Source organism: Bubalus kerabau, chromosome 11 (genome assembly GCF_029407905.1).
Source record: "Bubalus kerabau isolate K-KA32 ecotype Philippines breed swamp buffalo chromosome 11, PCC_UOA_SB_1v2, whole genome shotgun sequence".
NCBI lineage: Eukaryota > Metazoa > Chordata > Mammalia > Artiodactyla > Bovidae > Bubalus > Bubalus kerabau.
The window spans coordinates 106,927,332-106,951,491 of NC_073634.1; the positions used below are offsets into that span (position 1 = coordinate 106,927,332).

The window sequence follows — 24,160 nt, forward strand, 5'->3', positions numbered from 1 at the left end:
CCCAGCATCAGCCTCTGGGGGCTGCTCCCTGCGTCCCCACCCCTGCCCCCTCTGCGCCCCCTGACCCTGCCCTCTCACCCTCAGGCTCTGCCTCTGAGCTGCATGTCGGCCACCAGCAGCAGAAGGCCAAGCCCTGGGGCGGGCAGCGGCAGCAGTGGTCTCTGGCCTTCGGTCGCCTTCACTGCGGGCCGGGCCTGTCGGCTGCCCTCCTCGGGTCTTCAGCCCCAGCATGTGGACTCCTGCTTTCTCAAACAAGGCTCAGAGTGGCCAAGAAGACCTCAGAGTTTGGAAACTGTGACCACTGTTAAAATCATGTTTGCATTAGACCAAGAATCTCTCTTCTAGGGGTTTGAGCTAAACAAAGATTTATGGACTCACCTGTTCCCTTCACCACAGCGATGGGAGAGAAGAATCAGAAAGGGACTCAATATTTACACGATTCGGGGGCCCCAGAAAATTCAGAAGAGGAAGAGGATGGACTGGCCAATGTCCACCAGGGGAAACCGGGTTCCGGAAAAGCACACACCCTGGAATCTTCCTCCCCCACCATGGCTCAGGGCACACGAGGGGTGGGTGGGGTGGGAATGGGGCACTGCCTGCTGGGGTGGGAAGGCTTTCTTCTTTAATTCTTAATTCCTTTGAGTTCACTCTCTTACACTTACTCTCCTTGCAGTAGTTGTTCAGTCACGAAGTTGCGTCTGACCTTTTCGACCCCATGGACTGCAGCACGCCAGGCTCCTCTGCCCTCTACTGTCTTCCAGAGTTCGTGTCCATTGCGTCCGTGATGCTAGGTAACATCTCATCCTCTGCCCCCTGCTTCTCCGTTAGCTTCAGTCTTTACCCCACAGATGAGTGACAAGTGGGGAAGGTCCTCCTGTCCCCCCTCTACCTGTGGATGGTGAGCCCCATGACAGCGCCCCGCATCCCCACCTCCAGGCCCACATCCTGTGTGATTCCTCCCTGAGGGTGGAGGGGCTTTGGGACTGGGTTTAAATGAACAGAATTGGGCAAAAGCAATGGGCTGTCATTTCCAAGACTCACTAATGCAAAGTCTGGGACTCCGCCTGGTCACTCCTCCTGGGTTCCTCTCTCCTGTCTCTGTCTCCCTGTCTTGGATGCAGTGTTCTAGAGAGGCAGGGTCAGAGGTTATGAGGTGCCCTGAGGCTCCAGTACAAAGAACTGACATTGGGTCCCGGCCCACAGACAGGAAAGACTTGAACCCCCATCCATACGGAATCCACCAATGACCTCAGAGACAGACCCGCCCTGATGGAGCCTCAGCTGGGACCACAGCCTAGCCTCCTGGGCAGCCTCGGGGCAGAGGTCCCCATCTGAGCTGAGCCTGCATCCTGGTCACAGATGCTGTGTGAGGGTCAGGGATTGCCTTCGTGGGTGTGCGTGCTCAGTCGCTTCAGTCATCTCTGACTCTTTGTGACCCGCGGACTGTAGCCCACCAGGCTCCTCTGTCCATGGGGTTCTCCAGGCAAGAATACTGGAGTGGGTTGCCATGCCCTCCTCCAGGGGATCTTCCTGACCCAGGGATCAAACTCCTGTCTCCTGTGGCTCCTGCATTGCAGGAGGATTCCTTACCGCTGAGCCACGGGGGAAGCCCCTTGCTCTTGGAAGTGAGGGGAATGCCATCACAGGGCACAGACCCCAGGACATCTGTCCAGGCCCAGGTCTGCCCTCCCCCTCCTCCCCTCCCCCTCCATCTCCGGCCACCCCAGCTCCCACCTCACCTGCCCTCTGGCCAAAGTCTCTTCCTCCTCCAATGCTCTGACATCCCTCCCATCCCTGCTCACTGCTCGGAGCGTGCAGGGCTGGCTGCACCTCTGAGCCCAGCTCACTGCTCCGAGCGTGCAGGGCTGACCACCCCTGTCTTTCTGGTCACGGCATCGGTGTCCCGTGGAGCCTTGTAGACCCCCAGGGCTCCCGGCCCTCCCCCAGGACCCTGACTCAGTTCCCTGGAGCACGTGCTCCTCTCTCACATGGACTTGCCCTCCTGCTCTCGTCCACCTGCCCCTCCAGGCCGTGAGCTCCTGCAGGCAGGAACCGTCTGTGGTGTCAGCACCACCCCCAGGCAGTAGCTGAACCATCAACAGAGGGTCTCAGAGCCCCCTCCCGCCTCTGAGCAGCTGACACTGTGGGCCCGGAGACTAACAATAAAAGGTGCCTGTTGAGTCAGAGGCAGGGGGACGCCCAGAATGACCCTGGCCTCCACAGAGCAGAGTGGGCACTGCCCGCCCCCTCGTGGTCATCTCCAGCACTGCAGCCCAGGCAGGAAAAGCAGAGACCAAACCCCTTGTTTGGGGTCCAGGTTCCCCGACCACTCAGCGGGTCAAGAATCCGCTTGCGATGCAGGACACACACTGGGAAGATCCCCTGGAGAAGGGAAAAGGCAGCCCCCTCAATACTCTTACCCGAAAAACCCCATGGACAGAGGAGCCTGGCGGGGCATGACAGAAACTCAGCAAGGCAGTGGTTCCACCAGGGCCCACCCCCGAAGGAGCAGAGCCTGCCCGCTCCTGGGCGAGAGAGACCCCAGCGCCTCCCTTGCCGCCTCCCCCCTCCCTGTCCCCGTGCTCAGGTCACTCCGGAGGCCTCCTCACCCCATCCAGGGGTCCAAATGAGGACCCCTAGGGGCCAACAAGGAGGGTCTTGTCCGTGGTTCCCAGTGGGTGGTCCAGTCCCTGCCCCCTTCTGCACCCCCGGGTCCCCAGTCCCCCACGTCCCCAGGCTGCCCCCTGCTCAGAAGGACCTCAGGGAGCAGAAAGCTTTTTCCAAGGACTCGGAGCACAGTGGGTCATGGATGGGGGAGCAAGGCCAACAGACTCTCCTGCAATCTTATGGGGCCTCCAGGACCACCCTGTCTAAGCACCCCCTCTACGGGGGAGTAAGCTGAGGCCTCCTCTCCTGTAGCCCCTCCACACTGGGCAGGAGCCTCATCCTAGCTCCCGGTGCCCAGAGTGGTGGACACAGGACCCCAGACCCTGTCTTCCCCAGGCCTCTCTAGGGATGGCCCAGTGGGCACCCTGGCAACCCCCTTCCCATGCTATGGGCCGGGCATGTTGCTGGGGGGTCATTGTCTCTGTCCCCAGCCTCCTCCTCCTCACCCCTGTCCCCTCCCCCCGTGCACACCCCTCTCACTCCCAGCAGGACACTCAGTGAGTGTGAGCATGTGTGTGCACGCGTGTACCTGCGCCCTCGTGGGGACGCCCAGAGGAATTGGCCCCCGTGGGAGGGGTGGCAGGGGTCCTCCAGGACCTGAGGAGCTCTCATCCCAGAGGAAACCCCCGAGGAGGGGTGAGGCCGGCTGGGGAAGTGGGAACCAATCCTGTCCTTCTAGACTCTGCCCACCTCCCGGGCCGGGGCCTCATGGCAGGTTGGACGGGGACCTGCTCAGCCCAGCTCCGCGAGGACGCACCCAGGCTCTCTCCTCTGGACGGGTGTGGTGGGCACCCGCTCGGGGTCGTACTGGCCTCCCTCCCGCTTGTCGGCCGGGCCTCACGATCACGGCCAAGAGCGCGCGAGAGACCCCGGAGGGTGCGGGCACGTGACCCCGCCCACAGCGCGCATGCGCCTCTGGTCGTGTGTCCTGACGCTTGCTAACCGCTCTGTGATCACCGCCCCACCACCCCCACCCCCAGCCCAAGTTCCCTGGGCCCTGAGCCCACCCTCCCGGATGGGTGGGCTGCAGCACGCTGGGCTGGCTGGGTTGGACATCTGGGGGCCCGAGGGTTACTGATTCTACCCCTTCCAGCTCTGCTGGTCACCAGACTCCATCCCAGGGTCCAGCTCAGGGCATGGCTGGGTCAGGGGGACCCGCAGGGGGCAATAGACACCCGGGCGGGGCAGGGAGAAGGTCTGGGGCCCCTCCTCCTCTTTCTCCACCCTTCCCCGCCACCCCCACATTCGTCTCTCACAGGACCCCAGGCAGAAGTTGTGTGCAGCCCAGGCTGGTGTAGGTGGGGGCCGGAGGAAGCCCACCACCCAGATGAGGGTGTATTGAGGCACTTACTGTCATCAGGGGCCCTCTGGGAACTCCGTGATTTCACACACTTTATAGATGAGCAGTGGTCCCAAGTCAAGCTCGCTCAGCTCCCAGTGACCAAGGCTGGCGGTGCTCCGGGCGGTCAGAATCACTGCTCCTCAGCTTCACTGAGCTCGCGCAGAACAGAAAGCGCCAGACGCCCATCGCCCTTTCCACCACGTTGCAACTGCTGAGGAGTTTTGAGCCCTCCTGGACAGTATGGCTTGTCCATTTTTGTCTCGTGTAAGGCCGTCCTGTTCTCCTCCTTCCCCGTATAAGGAAACTATACGTACCTCACCCAATTAGCAAATGACTTGCAAGATTCCTGCCCCGTTCCTTTGTTCCCTGCCTGGACACAGTAGGGGAAGGAGAGGGCGGGATGATCTGAGAGAAGGGCATTGAAACATAGATTCCCACACGTAAAGCAGCCAGCCAGTGGGAGGTGGCTGCATGACGCAGGGACCCCAAAGCCAGCGCCTCGTGACTGCCTAGAAGGGTGGGGTGGGGAGGGAGGTGGGAGGGGGTTCAGGAAGGAGGGGACATGTGCAAACCCACTGCCAGTTCATGTTGATGTAGGGCAGAAGCCATCACAATGTTGCAATTATCCTCTGATTTTAAAAATAGAATTTAAGACAAACAAACAGGCAGATGATCTTTGACAGTCGCTGGCTGTCAGGAGGCCCGCCGTCCTAACGCAACTCTCGCTCTCATCAGCTCTATTCTATCTCACCCTGTCTCTTGTCTGGCAATTCTTTCCCCACCTAAGCAACCACAACACTGCGGACTAAATTTATTAACATGAGGGTCGTTGCCCCGCCCACAGACCACTGTCTGTGGCTTGGCACTGAGTCCTCGTTTCACACTGGGCAGTTGGTGGGGGAGAGGATGGGAAGGCAGGCGCCCCCGCCCAGAGAGGCTCAGCTGATCCACACAGTGAAGCAACGCCAGCTCTCCTGGGCCCCAGGGGCCAAAGAGACAGGACCTGCAGGCTCCACGGACGACCCGAACGACCCCCAAAGTACAGGTGATCATCAACGGAAAACCAAGTGATACTTCTCCAGCTGTGCCAGCCTTGGCATCACCTTGTCAAGAACCCCAATTTCAGAGAAGGAATGGGGTCTTCTCTGCTCCCCCCAACATTCTAGGGGGTTCATACTCATTTATATGCTCGGAGCGATGGACACAAGATCACAGACCCCCGTCCTCTAGAGGAGCCCTGTGGACGGCCGGCTGAGGGAGCTTCTTAAGAAGCGTGGGGACCACCTACCAGCAGCCTGGCATCTCCCCTCCCCATGCTAGGGGCCGAGGATGTTGCTAGGATACAGGATGCCCCTGCCCCCTGGCAGAGCTGCCCCCAAGCTCTTTCATCTCATCCTTTTCAGCTCCTCTGCGTGCACTCCCCTCTGACCCCTGGCAGGGCAGTGAGTGAGTGTGTGTGTTGGTGTGTACGTGTGCACACCTACACCCTTGCAGGGACGCCGCGAAGAACGGATCCCACTTGGGAGGGTTGGGCAGGGGTCTTGCAGGACCTGAGGGACTCATCCTAGAGAAGACCTGGGAGGTGAGAGCCCCCTCTTTTTCTCTGGACTCTGCCCACCTGGTGGCGCCTCGTGGCCCCAGGCAGACCCTGCCTGCTCTGGCCTCAGTTTCCCAGCCGTTCCTCTCGGCTGGTGGTGGACCCGCACCTGCTCGGCCCAGTTTGGATGCGGATGGGGCTCTCCCCGCCGGGTGGGTGGAGGGGTCGCGGGTGCGCCCGCAGCGGGACTTCTGGGCGTCGCGTCCACCGCGAGGCGCGCGCCCGGGCCCGCGGACAGCGCGTGCTCGGGCAACACCTACGGCTCCCCATGCGCCGGGTCCCCCGACCCCGCACTGCCCTGCGAGCCCCGCGTCCGCTGCGGCGTTTGAAGCGCCCTTAAGGGCTGGAGGACGGAGCTCGGGGCGACACCTGTCTGCAGAGAACCGGAAGCCCCTGATCTTGGAGCGGCCGGGGACCCACCTCCGTTTCAGAAGTGTGTCGGATGCCAGGAGAGACTGGCCTCTGAACCAAAGACTCAGACTTTTCCCTCGGGGCCCCTCACCTGCCAGACCGGATTGGGGGGCCGGGAGGACCACAAACTTTTGGCGCTGCATCCCCGATCCAGTGCGGTCAAGTTCTGCTTTTATTTGTCTAAGGGGTGATGAGCTGGACATGCCGGAAGGTGAGCTGGAGACCCCTGTCACCCCAGTGACGGAGCCGGGACCCTGAGCCAGGGTACCCCAGGGAGCAGGGATCTGCCACCCCCATCCCGCCCACTTCTGGGGATTGTGGCCCTTGCAGCAGGGGCACACGGATGCCCAGGGTGATGTGCCTGGCTGAGGAGACACACGTGTCTTGGCTCCTTTACGCCTCATCTGTTAGGAGTTGAGGCAGTTCCCTTTGGGTTGACTCTAGGGGCCACAGGCACCGCTCGAGTCATTTTGTGCAGATCTGTTTGGGGCTGAACTGAACACGGCCATTGTGCTCTTGTTTCCTCTTCTCCAGTTACCGATTTTGTTTCTGTGTCAGGGAGAGAGTGATTCCACATTTTACTCTTTGGAGAAAATGCAGACCTGGACTTTTCCTTAAAGTGATACAAAGACTTGTTACCTTTCAAATCTTGCTTGAGGATCGCTTCATGGTAAAAAAAAAAGGGGGGGGGGCCTGGACCAGATGTCAGAGAAACTCCCAGTGTATCCTTGGGTCAGTCACCTTCCCTGGGCCTCAATGTCCTCATCTGTAAAATGGGTTGGGACGGGGGGCTAGGTGATTTCCAAAGGTTCTCGCAGCTCTGACAGCTGATGATGTTGTTACCAAATGTTCTTTAAGCCGTGAAACAGGTGATACAAATGGGTTTTTTCTTTAAAAGTTATAGGCTAGTAAATGCCCAAACCAGAGAGGATCAGGTCTAAGGTGAGTTAGTCCAGTGAAGGTCGTTTATACCCGTGTGTCACAGAAAGTCCCATTAAACGATCACCACCCACGTGCTGCTCCTCCCACGTCACCAGTTTGGTTTTGACCTCTGGACACTGACTCATCTCTTGGGAGGGTTTGTGTTCAACCCACTTAGTAGTCCCCTGAGTCTCATACCGGTGAGTCAGTCTCTGATAGACTCATGAATTCCAAGTCCTAGTGTTGAATCCCATCTCCGTCCCTGATCTGGACAAGTCTTGTAAGCCAACCTCAGCGTCTTGATCGCACTGTGGTACATGTCGTCACTACGTTTGCTCACGTCTCTCCCCTTTGATGCACTTCGTATGTGTATTAGCCGCGTCAAAACCACAGAGATAAAATTTCTGCCCTGTCCTCTTGCCAAGAGACTCTTAACCTTTTTTAACCTGGGAGGGTCAAGGCATGCGCTCGTGCCGAGCTGCTGGCTGGAGCATCCCCCAGCTTCTCCCTCTGAGGGTGTCTTCCCCTGCCTCCCCCGGGTGGGGTTTAAGGGGCTGTGGCCCACACTCTTGGGGCAGGCCAGCATTCGAGGCTGTAGCAAGTGCCCAGCCCTGCTTATTCTGGGACCATGACACATCTCCAAGTTGAGTGGGAAGAAAATTACTTTAAAAATAAATAAATAAATAAAAAACCTGCTTTACTGAGATATAACTCACATGCCACATGATCCACCCACTTAAAATATATGTGCTCAGTCGTGTCTGACTCTGCGACCCCATGGACTGTAGCCTGCCAGACTCCTCTGCCCAAGGAATTTCCCAGGCACGAATCCTGGCGCGGGTAGCCATTCCAGGGCGTCTTGCAGACCCAGGGATCTCTTTATTCTTTACCACTGGCGCACCTGGACGCTCTTTACGTGCACGATCCAGGGCTGTGCGGCCGCCACCATAACAGCAGGCCGTGTTCACCACCTCAAAGAAGACCCTGGGCCTGTTAGCAGCCACCCCCATTTCTCTTATCCTCACAGCCCTACACAGCCATTGACCTACTTTTTATCTCTATTTTGGACTTTTCACCGACATAGAATAGTACAACGTGTGGCTTTGTGTGACAGCTCTTTAATGTAGCCCGCTGTCAAAGGTTCATCTATGTTTGTGGCATGTACCAATAATTCATTGTTTTGCCAAATACTGTTCCACTGCGTAGAGTTACCATACTTTGCTTGTCCATTTGTCAGAGGATGGACTGTTTGGGCTGTTTCTGCCTCTGGCTGTTCTGAATAACCATGCTATGAACATTTGCATGCGAGCTGTTCATCTGTTTTTATTTCTCTTGGGCGTATTCTTAGGAGTAGAAATGCTAGATCATATGGAAGCCCTTCAAATTTTGAAGCATCACCAGGCTGTCTTCCAAACGGCTGCACTATTTTGTATTTCTGCCAGCCACATGTGAGGATTCCAATTTCTACACATCCTTGCCAACCCTTCCCATATCTGTCCTTTTAATCAAACCATCCTGGTGGGTGTGAGGGCTTCCCTGGTGGCTCATGGAAAAGAATCCGCCTGCAGTGCAGGAGGCCTGGGCTCCATCCCCGGGTCGGGAAGATCCCCTGGACGAGGAAATGGCAACCCGCTCCAGTGTTCTTGCCTGGAGAATCCCATGCTTAGAGGAGACTGGCGGGCTGCGGTCCCTGGGGCCGAAGAGTCGACTGAGTGGATGTGGAATGGTATCTTGTTGACTGTGGTTTTGGTCTGCTTTCCCTCCCGATGATGTTGAGCATTTTTGACGTGCTTATTTGCCACGTGTATATCTTCTTTGGAGAAGTGTCTACTCACCTCCTTTCTCCATTTAAAAAAAATTGGGTTATTAGTTTTTTTATTATCACGTTGTGAGCGTTCACTATATACTCTACATGCACGTCTCTAGTGTGTGGTCAGCGGAGGCTTCGTCCCTCTCAGCAGGCGGTCATTTTAGTGATGTTGTCTTTTAATGCACGTTTTAAATTTTAATGAAATCCAATTTATTTTTTATACTTGTGCAAAAAGTGTCATATACAAGAAACCATTCCCTAACTCAGGTCAAGATGCTTTATCCCCACATGTTTTCCTCTAAGAGTTTTCTAGTTTTGTCTTATGTGTCACTGTTTCATATGTTTTGAGTCAATCTCTGTGAGGCTGTAAGCAAGAGTCCAGTTTCTTCCTTCGCCTTCGCGTGTATGGACCTGGCTGTCCCAATACCATTTGATCAAATAAACTATTTTTTCCCCATTTAATTGTCTGGTCGCTCATCAAAACCTGAGTCCAGACATGCAGGCTTATTTCCGGACTCTCAGCTCTGTCTCGAGGGTCTGCGTGTCTGTTTTGTTATGTCTATTTTGTTATGTTTCTATTTCTGTGTATCTATTTTTATGCCGGGGCCACACTGTCTTCATAATAGTTTTGAAATTGGGAAGTCGATTCCTCCATCTTTGCTCTGCTTTTTCAATACTGTTCTGGCTATTCTGTGTTCCTTGCATTTCCAAATGGATTTCAGCATTGGCTTGTTTATGTTTGCAACAAAAAAAGAAAGAAAAGAAAAAGAAAAGAAGGCAGCTGAGATTTTGCTGTGGATCGCATTGAGCCTGTAGCTCCCTTTGTGAAGTATTGCCGTCCTAATAGCATACAGTCTTTCAGCGTATGAATATGGGATGCCCTTCTATTTATTTTGGCTTCAGCTGCTCCAATAACGTGCTGTAGCTTTCATTATACAAGTCTTAATACTTTGGACACTAAATTGATTTATGAGTATTTTAATCTTTTGAACGTTATTGTAAATGAAGTTGCTTTCTTATATTCATTGTCAGAGTGTGCTCCTCTATAGAAATACAGTTGATCTTCTGAGGTTTATCTTTGGCTGTGCTGGCCTTGGTTGCTGCGCGGGCTTCCCTCCAGCTGCGGTGTGCGGGCCTCTCCCTGCAGTGGCTCCTTGCGGTGCAGCCTCGAGGCACGCGGGCTTCCGTAATTGCTGCACACGGGCTCCCTTGCGGTGCAGCGCAGGCTCTAGGCACGCGGGCTTCCGTAATTGCTGCACACGGGCTCCCTTGCTGTGCAGCGCAGCCTCTAGGCACGTGGGCTTCCGTAATTGCTGCACGTGGGCTCCCTTGCTGTGCAGCGCAGCCTCTAGGCACGTGGGCTTCCGTAATTGCTGCACACGGGCTCCCTTGCTGTGCAGCGCAGCCTCTAGGCACGTGGGCTTCCGTAATTGCTGCACATGGGCTCCCTTGCTGTGCAGCGCAGGCTCTAGGCACACGGGCTTCCGTAATTGCTGCACATGGGTTCCCTTGCTGTGCAGCGCAGGCTCTAGGCACACGGGCTTCCGTAATTGCTGCACATGGGCTCAGTAGCTGTGGCCCCCGGCTCTAGAGCACGGGCTTAGTTGCTCTGAAGCATGTGGGATCTCCCCAGATAAGGGATCAGACCCGTGTGTCCTGCACCAGCAGGCGGATTCTTTACCACTGAGCCCCCAGGAAAGCCCACAGTTGATTTTTTAAATCAATATATAACAGTATATTAGTCTCAGGTGTGTAACACAATGATTTGATATTTGTATATACTGCCCAGTGGTCACCCCAGTCAACATCCACCAGCTCACATAGTTACACAGTTTTTCCCTTTCGATGAGAACTTTCAAGATCTGCTCTCCGGGCAACTTTCAAATATTCAGTCCAGTGTTGTGAACTGCGGTAACCATGCTGTACACCGCGTCTCCAGGAGTCACTTATTTTATAGCTGGAAGTGTGTACCCATCTTGGCCCCTTTAGCCCCGACCTCTGGTAACCACCGTTCTATTCTCTGTATCTAGTAGCCCTTATGTTTTTTCTTTAAGATTCCGAATATAAGTGGATTATATGGTATTTGTCTTTCTCTAACTTGTTTCACTTTGCACAGGGCTTCCCTGATAGCTAAGTTGATAAAGAATCCAAAAAATCCAATCCCCTGCAACGCAGGAGACCCCAGTTTGATTCTTGGGTCAGGAAGAGCCACTGGAGAAGGGATAGGCTACCCACTCCAGTATTCTTGGGCTTGCTTGGTGGCTCAGCTGGCAAAGAATCCGTCTGCAATGCCGGAGACCTGGGTTCAATTCTTGGGTTGGAAAATCCCTTGGAGAAGGGAATGGCAACCTCCTCCAGTATTCTTGCCTGGAAAATCCCATGGACAGAGGAGCCTGGCCGGCTACAGTCCATGGGGTTGCAAGGAGTCAGACACAACTGAGCAACTTCACTTCACTTCAACTTGTTTTGACTGAGCAACTTCACTTCAACTTGTTTCAAGGGTCATCCATGTTACAGCAAATGGCAGGATTTCCTTCTTTTAGGGCTAAATATTCCATTATACACACACATCCTCCTTATCCACCCCTCAGCGGATGCTCAGGCTGCTTCTGTATCTTGGCTACGGTAAGCAGTGCTGCAGTGAAGAGGGGGTGCAGATATCTTTCTGAATTAGTGTTTTAATTTCCTCTGGATAAACACCCAGAAGTGGGCTTGCAGGACCACATAGTAATTCTACATATTTTTAATTTTTTGAGGAACTTCCATACCATCTTCCGTTTTCCACTATGGCTGCCCCCGTTGACATTCTGATGCAATTGAATTTTGTGCTGTTTATCCTGCATGCTGCTGGAGAAGGAAATGGCAATCCACTCCAGTATTCTTGCCTGGAGAATCCCATGGACAGAGGGGCCTGGCAGGCTGCAGTCCATGGGGTCGCAAAGAGTAGAACACGACTGGGTGACTATCACAATTTCACTGTGTCCTGAAACCTTGCTGAATGGTTTATTAGTTCTGATAGTTTTCCTGTGTATTCTCTGTGATTTCCTATGTACGTGGTCATGAAATTTGCAAACAGACATAGTTTTGCTTCATCCTTTCCAGCTTAGATGACTTTATTTTTTCTTACCTGATGGACGAGGCTAAAGCCTTCAGTGAAGTGCAGCAGTGAGCTGGTGGGACTGGTCCCTGTTCCTCTTTCCTGCCCCCTGGGGAGGCTCCAGTCTTCCCCACCGAGTGCGATGTGAGCTGCAGGGTGTCCTCAGGAAATGCTCTCTGTTTCTAGTTTCTTGAGTGCTTTTCTCACAAGAGGGTGTTGGGTTTTGTCAAATAGCGTTTCTGCACTTAGTGGGAAAAGCTTTCACAGCCCCTTTTAAGCCATGAAATCATCTGCCTCCCTGTCTTCCTCTTTCTCCCTCACCAAACCCAGAACCTCCCTGGAAGCAAACCAGAATCCCCAAACTAAACATGTGCTGCAAGATGGCTGAAGGACTCGTGTAGATCTCTTGGTCCTGGAATCCTTGCCCTGGCTGCTGTGTGACTGGGGCTGGGCCAGCCTACTGGACACCCCAAACAAGAGACATTCAAACAGACAAGCTCAAAGTTCAGACATGACTGACAATTCCTGGGGTGGTGGCTCCTTTCGCCTGCACACACACGACTGCCTCTTCTGTTAGACTGTAGAGTGAGAATGCTGGGCATCAGAGGACAGCGTTGTGCAGGAAACAGCATGGACTAAGCTGTGTGCCGAAAGGTGACGGTGGCCAGGCAGAGCCTTGTGTTAAAGGGATGGTAACATATTCTGAGCAGACCTTCCTGTTGTGGAAGTCTGCATTTTGAAAAATCTTGGGTTTAGTTTATTTCCCTGAGCCCTTACCTGTCTGCCTTTCTGTTCCAGGAGTCTGACGTGTCATCGGCTGACCTCACGAGTACAAGCTCTCTGACCACGTTCTGACTTGCCACGAGTAAGCGGGCTTTGGGAGTCATCCGTGTGTCTTCGTCCAGGACAGCGTCAGCTCAGTTCTGCTCATAGCCCCAGGCAGTGCTGGTGGAGCCCAGGAGGCCACACCACGGTTGCAGGCCACTGGGCATTGAGTCCAGGGCCTCAGAGAACAGTGATGGTAAAGGGGGAGGAGGAAGGACAGTGCGTGTCAGGGCCCTCCACCAGGACACACCTGTGTACACACACACGCGTGTGTGGATGTGTACTCAGAGTGAAAACTGATTTTTAACGTGTTGGCTCATGTGCATTGGTGGGCGGAGAAGTCCAAAGTCTGCAGGCCAGGCTTGCAGGCATCTAGATGCGTCTGGAGGCAGACCTCTTTGTCCAGGAAACCTTGCTTTTTGCTCATAAGGCCTTCAACTGAGGATGCCCACCCACATTATTGACAGTAATCTTCTTTACTTGGGCTCCCCTGGTGGCTCAGTAAAGGATCCACCTGCAACGCAGGAGATCTAGGTTTGATCTCTGGGTCAGGAAGATCCCCTGGAGGAGGGCATGGCAGCCCACTCCAGTGTTCTTGCCTGGAGAATCCCATGGACAGAGGGTCACAAAGAGTTGGATACGACTGAGGGACTAACACTCACTCTTTTCACTTCTTTTCTTGAAGGCAGTTAGTTGTACACGTCAGGCACACCTGTGCAACACGTGTGGACTAAATCACCAGTCTGACCGAATGAGGTGAGGCCACCGTTTCAGCCCGCCCTCTCCTGACGTGGGACCCACAGCTCTGCTGGAGCCGTGCCGAGTCTCGGAGTGAGGACAGTAAGCGAGCCACTCTTCCCAACAAAACACAGGTCCCAGGTGTGACTCAAACACACAGACCCGCTCCCAGGGCATGCAGCATGCTGGCGGGAGGCTTGCGCGTCTCTCCTCGATGCCCAGCAACTTAAGCACTGGGATGTGAGGGTAACTACTGCGGGTACATCATACATTCTACCTTATGCTATGTGGTAAGAAGATAAGGGAAGAAAAGGCGTGTACTTGATGCACGCACACACACACGCGTGTACAATCCATGGACTCGAGGCTGGTGAACATTTTGTTGTCTTGCGGCTCCATGGCCAGCTGGACTGCCAGCTCGCAAGCCGGCACCACCGCCAGCGCCTGGTCTCGCCCCAGCGCCAGAGCCTGGTCTGCAGCTAGAGGCCTTTCTGGCACACGCCCGACAGCTAGAGGTCGTGCGGCGCCAGGGCTAGAGCCCAACCCGGGGCCACCTCTAGGCTCAGAGCCAGTGCCGCCAAGAACGGGAGCCAGCTTTATCCCTCGATCCAGAGTCAGCTCCGGAGCGAGAACGAGTTCCGACATCAGCTAGTGGGAAAGCCCCCGAACTCCGGGAAGCTCCAGAACCAGCTTGGGCACCAGCCCTGGACTCTGGATCAGACCCCACCCAGATCCCAGGGCAACAGAATTGCACTCGGTCTGCTCCAGCGCGGCTCTGGGAACACAACGAGACCTCCTGGCAGCTCTTGAGCAGAGCTCCCTCTGAAGCCGGTGCCAGCACCGGAGCCTGCGGGAGGATGAGCCCCAGAGACTTGAGTGCTCCAGGGCAGTACCAGAGCTCCAGCCAACTCCCAGCAGCAGCACAAGAGCGCAGGTGATCTCTGGAGCCAGCCCCCCCAGAGCTCCAGACTCAGGGTCACTTCCCGCACGGGCTCCAGCACCGACCGACTCCCAGAGGCAGTTCTGTTACCTCCTCCAGGGCTCCAGCCAGTGTTGGCTCCCACTGCAGTACCAGCGGCCGCCCCAGCGCTGCTCCCGGGAAGGCTGGTGCTGTCCCACAGGCCGGAGGCAGCCTGGACATCAGCCATCACACCGACTCCAGACATAGACACAGACCTCTCACCCACTCCTGCACCAGCCCCAGTGATAGTTCTAGTGCCCATTCAGGAGAACCAGCACAGAGCCAGTGTGAGGCTCCAGGAGGCAGCGGCTCCAGGACCGGCTTCAGAGGTAGAGCCGGCTGCAGTCATGGCTCTAGGGCCAGCTCCAGAGCCAGGGCCAGCCTGGCTGCCAGAAGCCAGTGTCGGCTTGGGAGAAGGCACTCCGGCAGCCACACCACAGCTAGGCCAAGCTCTGGCCCCAGTGTGATGCCATTTCAGGCACAGAGCAGCTCTATTCTCGGTTCCTGGGCCGGATTCCACGCCTGCTGGGGGGCCAGCGTCTGCCCTGACCGCGATTCCAGAGGCGGACCCAGTGCCAGAGCTATGGCCGACTCGACCACCAGGCTGAGGGCCAGTTATGGAGTGAGAGCCAGGACTGGCTATGCAGCCGGAGGCACAGAGACCAGCCCCAGCCCCGGACGAGAGCCTGAGTGAGCCCCAGGCCAGCCCCACTCCAGCACCAGGGACAGCTCTCAGGCCACACCCGCAGCGGCTCGGCGCCGTGACGCCAGCTGGAGCCACACCAGCGCCCGCCCAGGAGTCAGCGCCGGCCTCAGCGGCCCCTCCAGAGGCAGAGCCGCTGAACTGCAGCAGCTGCGGGGCCGGGCCTCCACCGTCGGAGGTAGACCCAGACCCGGCTAGCACGCCTCCCCTGCGGCCGGAGCTGTCTGACACCGGCTCTTGCATCAGCTCCAGCTCTAGGAGCAGAGCCCCTTTGAACCTGAGCAGCTCTGTCCCAGCTTCAGATCAGCTCTAGCACTGGGCGGGGCCAGGTTTGGGGCCAAGGGCGGAGACAGTCCCTTCCGGGCAGGTCAGTCACAGGTCCCTTCATCACCTGCTCTCTCACTCCTCCTCCTCCCTGAGGTCTCAGCCCTCGGGGTCTCTCTCTTTCCCTCGGCCCCGCTTTGCCAAGCAAGGCCCACAGCGGGCAGAGGCCGCCAGTGCTGGAAACTGCAGCCAGTGTTGGAAAAACTGCATGTTTTGACCCAGAAAATCCACCTCACGGGTTCTTCCTCAAGTAGTAATCAGTGGGCACAGATGTTCCGTTCAGCTTGATTCTGAGAATGAAAAATGGCAAATGGCCCACGTCCCATAGCAGGGGCTCTTCGGAAATTCTGATTTGGGGCCCCAGAAAATGTGGAGGAGGAAGAGGACTGGTCGGAGTGCAGCTGGGGGAACCACGTTTCAGAAGGGTACACGCCCCTGGGACCCTCCCCGACACCCCAAGTGCACAGGCACACGTGTGCACACCATCACGCGAGGGTCCCTGTGGGTGGGCTCCTAGGAGTCGCTCTGCAGGTAAAGGGATGCACCCGTGGAGCCCTGGGGTCCCACGCACAGTTCTCCCAGAGAGGCGTGTCCTCCACACCTCCCTGCCGGGGGTCTGCTGCCTCTCTTCCTCACGTTGTCCCCAGCGCTGGTCATCAACCAGCCTGGAAACCCGCCGGAGCAGGGGTGACACAGCCGTCTCCAGTGTTTATGTTCCCGTGTCCCGGAGGCCGAGCGTCTCGGACGTACACCCACCACGTGCGTCGCCTCGTTAGCCGTGCACGGGTCTGTCCTCTGTCCCTTTTTAGAACACTGACTTTCAAGATCTGGGGACCACAGGGGTGTCAAACTGCTCTCTGGCCCTGGGATGCAAGGGACGTTGTCCCGGCCCGTGGTCTATCCTCCCAGCTCTCTGCATGTTTGTCTGTTTGGCCGCAGGAGGAGCCAGGCGCTTCCTTCTGTCTTCTGACTCTGGGGCCACACTTAGAGCAGGGGTCTCCACCCTGAGACTGTACAGATATTTACAAAAAAGACTTCAATTTCTACACCTTATTTTTAATTCACCTAGAAGTCCCCTTTCATTTAACAAGAATGCTACTTCAAGTTAAAAAAAAAAATTAACCACTCCCCACTTAAAATACGTGGGCTACATAAAAGCCGTGCCTATAGCTCGATGCCGTTTATAGGAACATCCAGAGCAGGGAGAGACAAGAGACAGAAAGCAGACTCTGGGCGTCAGCGGCTGGGGGAGGGAGGCTGGGGGGTGGGCGGCTTTTGTTCCTTTAGGTCAGAAGTGGATCCACTGAGGGAGATCCACAGTGCGGTCCATCTCGGAAGGTGAGTGCGGCCAGGGAGCAAGCCCTCGGGTCAGGGTTTCCTCTGGAGTGGAACCGCGGGGAAGGTCGCTCAGCATCGTGAGTGTACTCCATGCTTAGGAAGTGCATGATGTACAGTGTAAAGAATTAAATGCTGTGACAGTGAGGCCTCAACTGAAAGGCACCGTAAGTAATGTCAAATGAAAAGTAGAAACGAGAAACATCGGGAGGGGAAGGCAAGCTCTAGGCGGGAGCAGGGAGAAGGGTCCCGGGTCGGGATCCGGTGCTGCGGGCAGCTCACAGGAAGGCGCGTCCGGCTGCTCGGGCCCCTGCAGGAGGCAGGTGCAGGTGGGTGTTCCCAGCCACCTCGGCCCTCGAGACCCTTTCCTGCCCCGGCACGCCCCCAAGCCTGTGCCGCCCACATGGACGCCCCTCGCTCGGGGACAGAGGGGGCGCCCTGGTCCTCCACATCCTCGGGCCGGCGGCCTGAGGACCCAGAGTCCTGCCCGCACAAGGATGATGCTTTCCCTGCCCCTGGACCTTCTGCTCCCAGATCGTGCACAGACCTTTCCCGGGAAGAAGCGAGACCACCCGCAGGAAGAAGCGAGACCACCCCCAGGACTGGGTACAAACCTCAGCCAAGAGGGTCCCCAGGTCCCCACATTCCCTCCTGCTACCTTCACCTGGGGGGTTAACATAGCCGGCCCTCTGACCCCTCAGCCTGCTCCCGCTCGGGGCAGGCCCACCCGACACAAGCCCTCCCTCTCACACACACAGGGAGGGGACACAGGGCTCCCGCGTGGGATCCCAGAGGCGGCTGGGTTGGGACTGGGCTGCCCTGGGCCTCCCTGTGTTACCTTTGGTTCTTCTGGGCAAATGACCAGACAATGTCTGTGGCTGCGGCCTTGGGACCTCAGGACGCACAGGAGGACACGCTGCTCATCAAGGGCGCCGGCCAGGCCAGCTGGGCGGGGGCTTCTCTAGGATGAGGCGCCTGCTTACCGGTTCCGAGTTCTGTTGGGCTCTATGGTCAGGGAGGAGACGTCACTTCCTGGGGTCTCTATACTTGGAGTGCCTGCTCAAACATTAGCCTCCCAAGGGCCCTCAGGGCTGCTGAGGGGTCACCCCCCCCCACTTCATGCCATGTCCCTGCATGGTAACACCAACGGTGAGGCCTGGGTGCAGCCAGGGCCCGGCTCTGGGGACACAGCTGGGTTCAGACTCGGCTCCTCCTTGTCACCGGTGACGGGACCCCGGACAAGCCATGTGCCTCGCAGGGCCTCCCCAGTCTCCCTGTCTGCACAGTGGGGTCACTCGATCATCTATGGCCTGGAGGCTCAGTCGTGTCTGACCCTTTGCAGCCCCATGTACTGTAGCCTATCAGGCTCCTCGGTCTGTGGGATTATCCAGGCAAGAATACCGGAGTGGGCTGCCATTTCTTTCTCCAGGGGATCTTCCCGACCCAGGGACTGAACCTGCGTCTCCTGTGTCTGTTGCGATGCAGGAAGAATCTTTACTGCTTGAGCTGTCGGGGGAGGCTGGTCACGATGTATTGTCCTTTCAATGTTGTTTGCCAGGATTTTACTGAGGATTTTTGCATCTCTATCCATAATAAGACTTCCCTGTAGCTCAAACGGTAAAGAGTCTGCCTGCCATGCAGGAGACCAGGGTTCGATTCCTGCATTGGGAAGTTCCTCTGGAGAAGGGAACGGCAATCCACTCCAGTATTCTTGCCTGGAGAATTCCATGGACAGAGAAGCCTGGTGGACTACAGTCTATGGGGTCGTGAAGAGTTGGACACGACTGAGCGACTCACACACACATCCATAATGAATTTTGGCCTGTAGATGTCTTTTCTTGTGGCTACTCTGGAATTGGGTAATGCTGGCATCACAGCATGTACATCACAGTGAATTTAAAAGTATCCCCTCCTTTGTCTTCAGAAGAGTTTAGGAAGAACTGGCATTCTAAGTATTTGAGATGAAACACCGGGCTCTGGGCTTGGCTTTGTTGACAATTCCATTATTGCTTCAGTCTCCTCACTTATTATAGGCTAACCAGGCTTTCTATTTCTTCTTCTATCAGTTTTGGTAGTTTGTGTGTTTCCTGAAGTTTTCCATTTCATTTAGGTTAAATAACTTGTTCCATAAAATTGTCCCATACTTGCCAGTTTTGTAAATCTTTAAAAGAAACAACTGTTTTACTGATTTTCTCGAGTGCTCCTCTGTTCCATTTATCTTTGCTCTAGATTTCATTATTTCCTTTGTTCTACTAACCTTGGTTTTACTTTGCTCTTCTTTGTCTAATCAAGGGCTCTTGATGAAAGTGAAAGAGGAAGTGAAAAAGTTGCCTTAAAACTCAACATTCAGAAAACTAAGATCATGGCATCTGGTCCCATCGCTTCATGGCAAATAGATGGGGAAACAGTGTCAGACTTTACGTTTTTGGGCTCCAAAATCACTGCAGATGGTGACTGCAGCCATGAAATTAAAAGACGCATGCTCCTTGGAAGAAAAATTATGACCAACCTAGACAGCATATTAAAAAACAGAGACTTTACTCTGCCAACAAAGGTCCATCTGGTCAAAGCTATGGTGTTTCCAGTAGTCATGTATGGATGTGAGAGTTGGCTTATAAAGAAAGCTGAGTGCCGAAGAACTGACGCTTTTGAACTGTGGTATTGGAGAAGACTCTTGAGAGTCCCTTGGACTGCAAGGAGATCCAACCAGTTCATCCTAAAGGACAACAGTCCTGAATACTCATTGGAAGGACCGATGCTGAAGCTGAAACTCTAGTACTTTGGCCACCTGATGCAAAGAGCTGACTCATTTGAAAATAACCTGATGCTGGGAAAGATTGAAGGCAGGGAGAAAAGGGGATGACAGAGGATGAGATGGTTGGATGGCATCACCAACTCAATGGACATGAGTCTGAGTAAACTTGGGTAGTTGGTGATGGACAGGGAGGCATGGAGTGCTGCAGCCCAGGGGGTCACAAAGAGTCGGACACGACTAAGTGATTGAACTGAACTAATCAAGGGCATCATCTCACCAGCCCCAGACAGCAGCCAGTCAACTCCCCAGGTCTGCGTTGTTGGGTAGACAACAGTCACACACTGGAGTGGACCAGGCTACCAGATGCTTTTCATGGCCCCCCACTCTCTGACTACAGTTTCACCGTGAACCTTGCCAGCCCCCAGGCTTTGGTGGCTGCCATGGACGGGCTGACCTGGCCTCTCACAGACCACAGCCTCAGGTGTTGTCTGTGATCTGGAAACAAGAGGATCTGCTGAAGTTTGCAGAGGGCACTGCCCATCACAGGGCCCTACTCACCACCACCATACTCTGCCTCTGGGTGCTTCCCTCACACCTTCCAGGCTTGGGTCCCTGGCGCCTATGCCCTTGGGCACTAAAGAGCATCCATCCGTCAGATCTGACAAAGGCAAAGCCGGTCCTTCCATCCAGCCACCAGTTCCCCAACACGGAGCCCAGGACCAGCAGAAGCTCCCATTCCAGGATCTGGGATCAGTTAAGGAGATGGCCTGAAATCAGCAGCTGGGAAGGTGCCCACGTGCCTGGTGTGCACTCCAGGCCCAAGTGGAGAGGATCAGTGTGACCTTTGCCAAGATGAGCTTGGCTCCCCTCGTGGCCAGGGGAGATGACTGCCCCACCCCTTCTCCGGGACAGCCTCTCCCAGTTCCAGCGTGCCTCACTCCCTCCATACCCAGAGGGGACCAAGATGCCCCAGCTCCTAGAAGCCCCTGGAGTTGGACGCTGGCACGGGGTGCCCTGCGGGGTCTGGGCTCTGCTGATCCTCCACTCCTCAGGGGCCAGGAGTATACATTCCGTCCTCAGCATCCCCACGGCCCTCTGCCTCCAGCAGCCCTTGTCTTCAGCTCCACACGCCCTTGGCAGCCTCAGGCACAGAGCACTGGGTCGCAGGGTCTGCAACGTCAGCTTCTCGCTGCTCTCCAATCAGCAGGTGAGGGACCCCCTGCATCCATGTCAGCCTGGGCATCAGAAGAGCGACAAGGGCCAGAGTGCCCTGCTGATCCCCCAGGCCCCTCACTCAGACCTCTCTGGTCCAGACAGCACCCGAAGGGCTTTGACGAGAAGCCCCCTCTGGGCCCTCAGGGCAGCAGGCCCCTCCCTGAGAGGAGGAGGATGACTGCACAGCCTCCACTGAGCACAGGAGGAGACAGAGGCCGCCTCCGCCATCTCTGGGGGGTTCTCTGGGATCCATGCTATACGGGCTGGAACACAGGTCCAACAAAACACCTCTGAATCTAGGAGCTGAGAAGTGGGGGTTCTGACCAGACAGCCTGTACCTTGTCCCCCTTGCCCTATAGTGACATCTGACCCCTGTCCCCATACTCAAGAGTCCTGTGTGGTCTGGTCCAGACACCCTCCCTGGTGAGCACCTCTCATCCCCGCCCCAGGCTCCCTACCGCCTTCCTCCCCCAGGGACCCTCCCAAGCTCCTCCCCACCCCATCACCCCCATCCACAATGGACTCACCTCCAAGGCTGGGCTCAGAGCCTCAGGCTCCTGTGCAAGGACAGCCTTTGGGGCCATGTTGGCCTGGACTCAAACCCACGGCGGGGCCACGTCACGGCCCGTGACAGGCCAGCTCATATGGTGACTCTCTGAGCCTCCGTTTCCTCCACTGAAACCGGGATCGGTGACTCTGACCTTGGGAGAGGGCGCTGGGGATTAAAGCAGGGAGAGGAAGACACCCAAAGTGCTTGGACTCAGGAGGTCCCCTGTCTGGGGGAGCCCAACCCAGGCCAAGGTCTCAGCGTGGGCTCAGTGAACGTGAAGAGCCATGATCTGACCGCCCCAGTCACGGCTGGACTTGGTCACTTAGACTTGAATGACCTTGAGTGCTGGGACCGCTGCTCATCTACAAAGTGGGGTGAAATGACTGAGAGACCAGAGGCCTCACTATTAACAGCTACTGCCCCCCAACTCTCGCCCCCAGGGGTGCTGGGCGCCCTTCTCCATGGGCTCCCTCTGACCCCCGGCCACCGGCCAGGCCTGCCCTAGGGGACAGGCTGGACCTCAGTCTTGGGGTGCTGTCAGAAAGACAAGCAACGTGGGCAGAGGACGCGCGGACGTGGTGGCCTCCCCTTCTCCCTGCCGAGTCGGCGTCCAGCGACTCACCCAGCCAGGCCCTGGGGTCCAGACGGAGGGCTGGGGGTTTGCACGGTGACTGTCCTGTCTCCTGGTCTCCAGGACCACCCAGCCCAGCAGCGCTCGGCGGCCAGCCTGGCTGCGGTGGGGGTGGAGTCGGAGCTCAAGGGGACACAGGCCCCAGAGCAGGGGACTGGGGGGCCCGGCAGGACGATCACGACCGGAGGAGCCGTTGGCGGTGCGCGCGGCGGGAGGCGGGGACGGGAGACGCGCATGCGCGGCGCGGCTGTGGGCGGAGGGGGACCGAGGCCCCGCCCCCCCGGCGGGTCAGCCCCACGCCCCATCCCGAGGCGGGGGTGGGGAGGGCAGAGAGCCTGCAGCGCACCCGCAGCCCCCAGGAGGGAGAGTCAGCGCAGTGAGCGCCCTGAGCCTCCTGGGCAGTTCCTGTCCAAGCCCTCACGGGACAGTTAGGAAACAGGCCAGGAGAGGGGCAGGGACTCGGCCCAGCACAGCGCGTGAGCCCCGCGCAGAGGGGCAGGCAGGGTTCCAGGCTCCGAGGCCGGGCTTCAGCCCTGCCATGGGGTTTGCTCTGGGAACCAGACGGCCTGAGGTCCTGGGGTACCCTGCCCACCCACCCTGCCCACCCCTCCCGCGTGGGACCCTTTCCTTTGGGCATCCACACGTGGGCTCAAGTGCGCGCGCGCACACACACACACACACACACACACTGAATGCCCTGCTGGGAGTGGACCCTGGAAGGAGATGGGGAGGAAGAAAGAGCTGGGAAGTGGCCTGACGGGACCCACCGGTGGGGAGGGCACAGGAGGCGGTTCCCTGCTGCCTGGACGCCATTTATCTCCCAGTTATCGAGCGCCTGTTCCATGAAGGCTTCTGCCTGCGTGCGTGCTCAGTCCTATTTGACCTTTTGCGGTCCCGTGGACTATAGTCCGCCAGGCTCCTAGGTCCATGGAATTCTGCAGGCCAGAATATTTGAGCAGGCTGACAATTCCTACTCCAGCGGATCTTCTGACCCAAGAATCGAACCCGCAGTCTCCTGCATCTCCTGCGTTGGCAGGCAGACTCTTTACCACTGCGCCACCTGGGAAGCCCCCTACCCCATGCAGGCGCCTCCTAAATGCTGGTGGCAGAACCATGAACACAGGCTGACAGATAAGATCTTCATGCCCAGGCACACATGCCTCCCAGGCAGGTTTAGTTCTCAGGAGATGGGTCTGACAAGAGGCCTAAGTAAGGCTCCTGGAGTTCCATAATCCAGGCTGGAGAAGAAATGAGCTCCCTGGGGACCTTTTAGCATCCTATCACCAGGACGGGGCTGGGAGGGCACAGGGCCCCCCTGGGAACATGAAGCCTGTGCTCGCTGCCTTGGGGAGAGTTGCAGCATCCTCTGTCTCTGACCCTGGAACCCCATGTCTTCGTCCAGCATCTGGGAAATGGTGACAGGCTCAGTTGTTAGTGTGCAAGTGGGCCCAGTCTCAGGCCCTCCTTAGTTCTCAATGGACCAAAACTGACGTTGCTCTCCTTGGTCCAGCCGACAGCATTGGGGCAAAGAACTGAGGGCTTGAGGAGGGCAGAAAGGGCTTAAAGCAACTCTTAAGAACCACGATTTGGACAGGAACGGGTTTGGGGCTCCAGCAAGTGCTGGATCATGGTAGACTGGATTAGAGGGCAGCCTCTGGACCAGTTCTTTGGGTCTAAATCATGTCTCTACCACTTAATTTGTGTAGGTCACTTCCTCTCTCTGGGCCTTGGTTACCTTTTAAAGGTAAGAAACAGGTGAAGATTAATGAGCTAATACAGGGAAAGCTCTTAAGAAAATGTCTGGCACACCAAGAGTTCTAGAGAAGGTTTTGTGCAGTTGGCTCAGATCAGGGCGCCTTGGGCAGGACAGGGGGCAGAGGCTTTGCTGGTGGGAAGGGCATGGAGGCACAGCAGGTGCAGAGGATGAGGGGGCTAGCTATGGGCTGCCATCCCCTGATACCTGTCTAGCTGTCTGTCTGGTTCCCCAGGAGGCCAGCAGGGGTAACAGCGCCCCACAGTAGAATTGGGAGACTGTTACCGGGTGGGCAGAACCTCTGGGAGAGAGAGGAAAGCACCCTGAAATTGACGGCTTGGCCAGGTCATCAGGTGTGGGAGAGATGGGAGGGGCTTGGGGAGGAGAAGAGGGTGAGGGGCTGATGGATGAGCGGATAGTGAGAAAGAGGCGCAGCTAACTCAGGAGACACTCGGGGCTTCTGGCAGTCACCTGTGCTCCCTGTTACCAGATACACAAGGGAAGGGAAACTTGGATTTGAAAGAA

General features: G+C 56.5%; 1 protein-coding gene and 2 long non-coding RNA genes across 3 annotated transcripts; 2 read left to right on the plus strand and 1 right to left on the minus strand.

Moving 5' to 3' along the window:
* Window positions 1–693: 693 nt before the first annotated feature.
* LOC129623725 (uncharacterized) lies at window positions 694–13,523 on the plus strand. The gene is made up of 3 exons (XR_008700636.1): window positions 694–791; window positions 12,644–12,710; window positions 13,356–13,523. It is a non-coding gene; the product is annotated as an uncharacterized LOC129623725 (long non-coding RNA).
* A 1,487-nt stretch (window positions 13,524–15,010) lies between these two features.
* LOC129623877 (nematocyst expressed protein 3-like) lies at window positions 15,011–15,385 on the plus strand. The gene has a single exon (XM_055541779.1). It carries the CDS (start codon window positions 15,011–15,013, stop codon window positions 15,383–15,385), a length of 375 nt encoding a protein of 124 aa, XP_055397754.1.
* A 3,867-nt stretch (window positions 15,386–19,252) lies between these two features.
* LOC129623724 (uncharacterized) lies at window positions 19,253–22,086 on the minus strand. Its single transcript, XR_008700635.1, has 4 exons — window positions 21,874–22,086; window positions 21,229–21,416; window positions 20,436–20,721; window positions 19,253–19,558 (listed from the first exon to the last, which is right to left on the minus strand). It is a non-coding gene; the product is annotated as an uncharacterized LOC129623724 (long non-coding RNA).
* Between the last annotated feature and the right edge of the window lie 2,074 nt (window positions 22,087–24,160).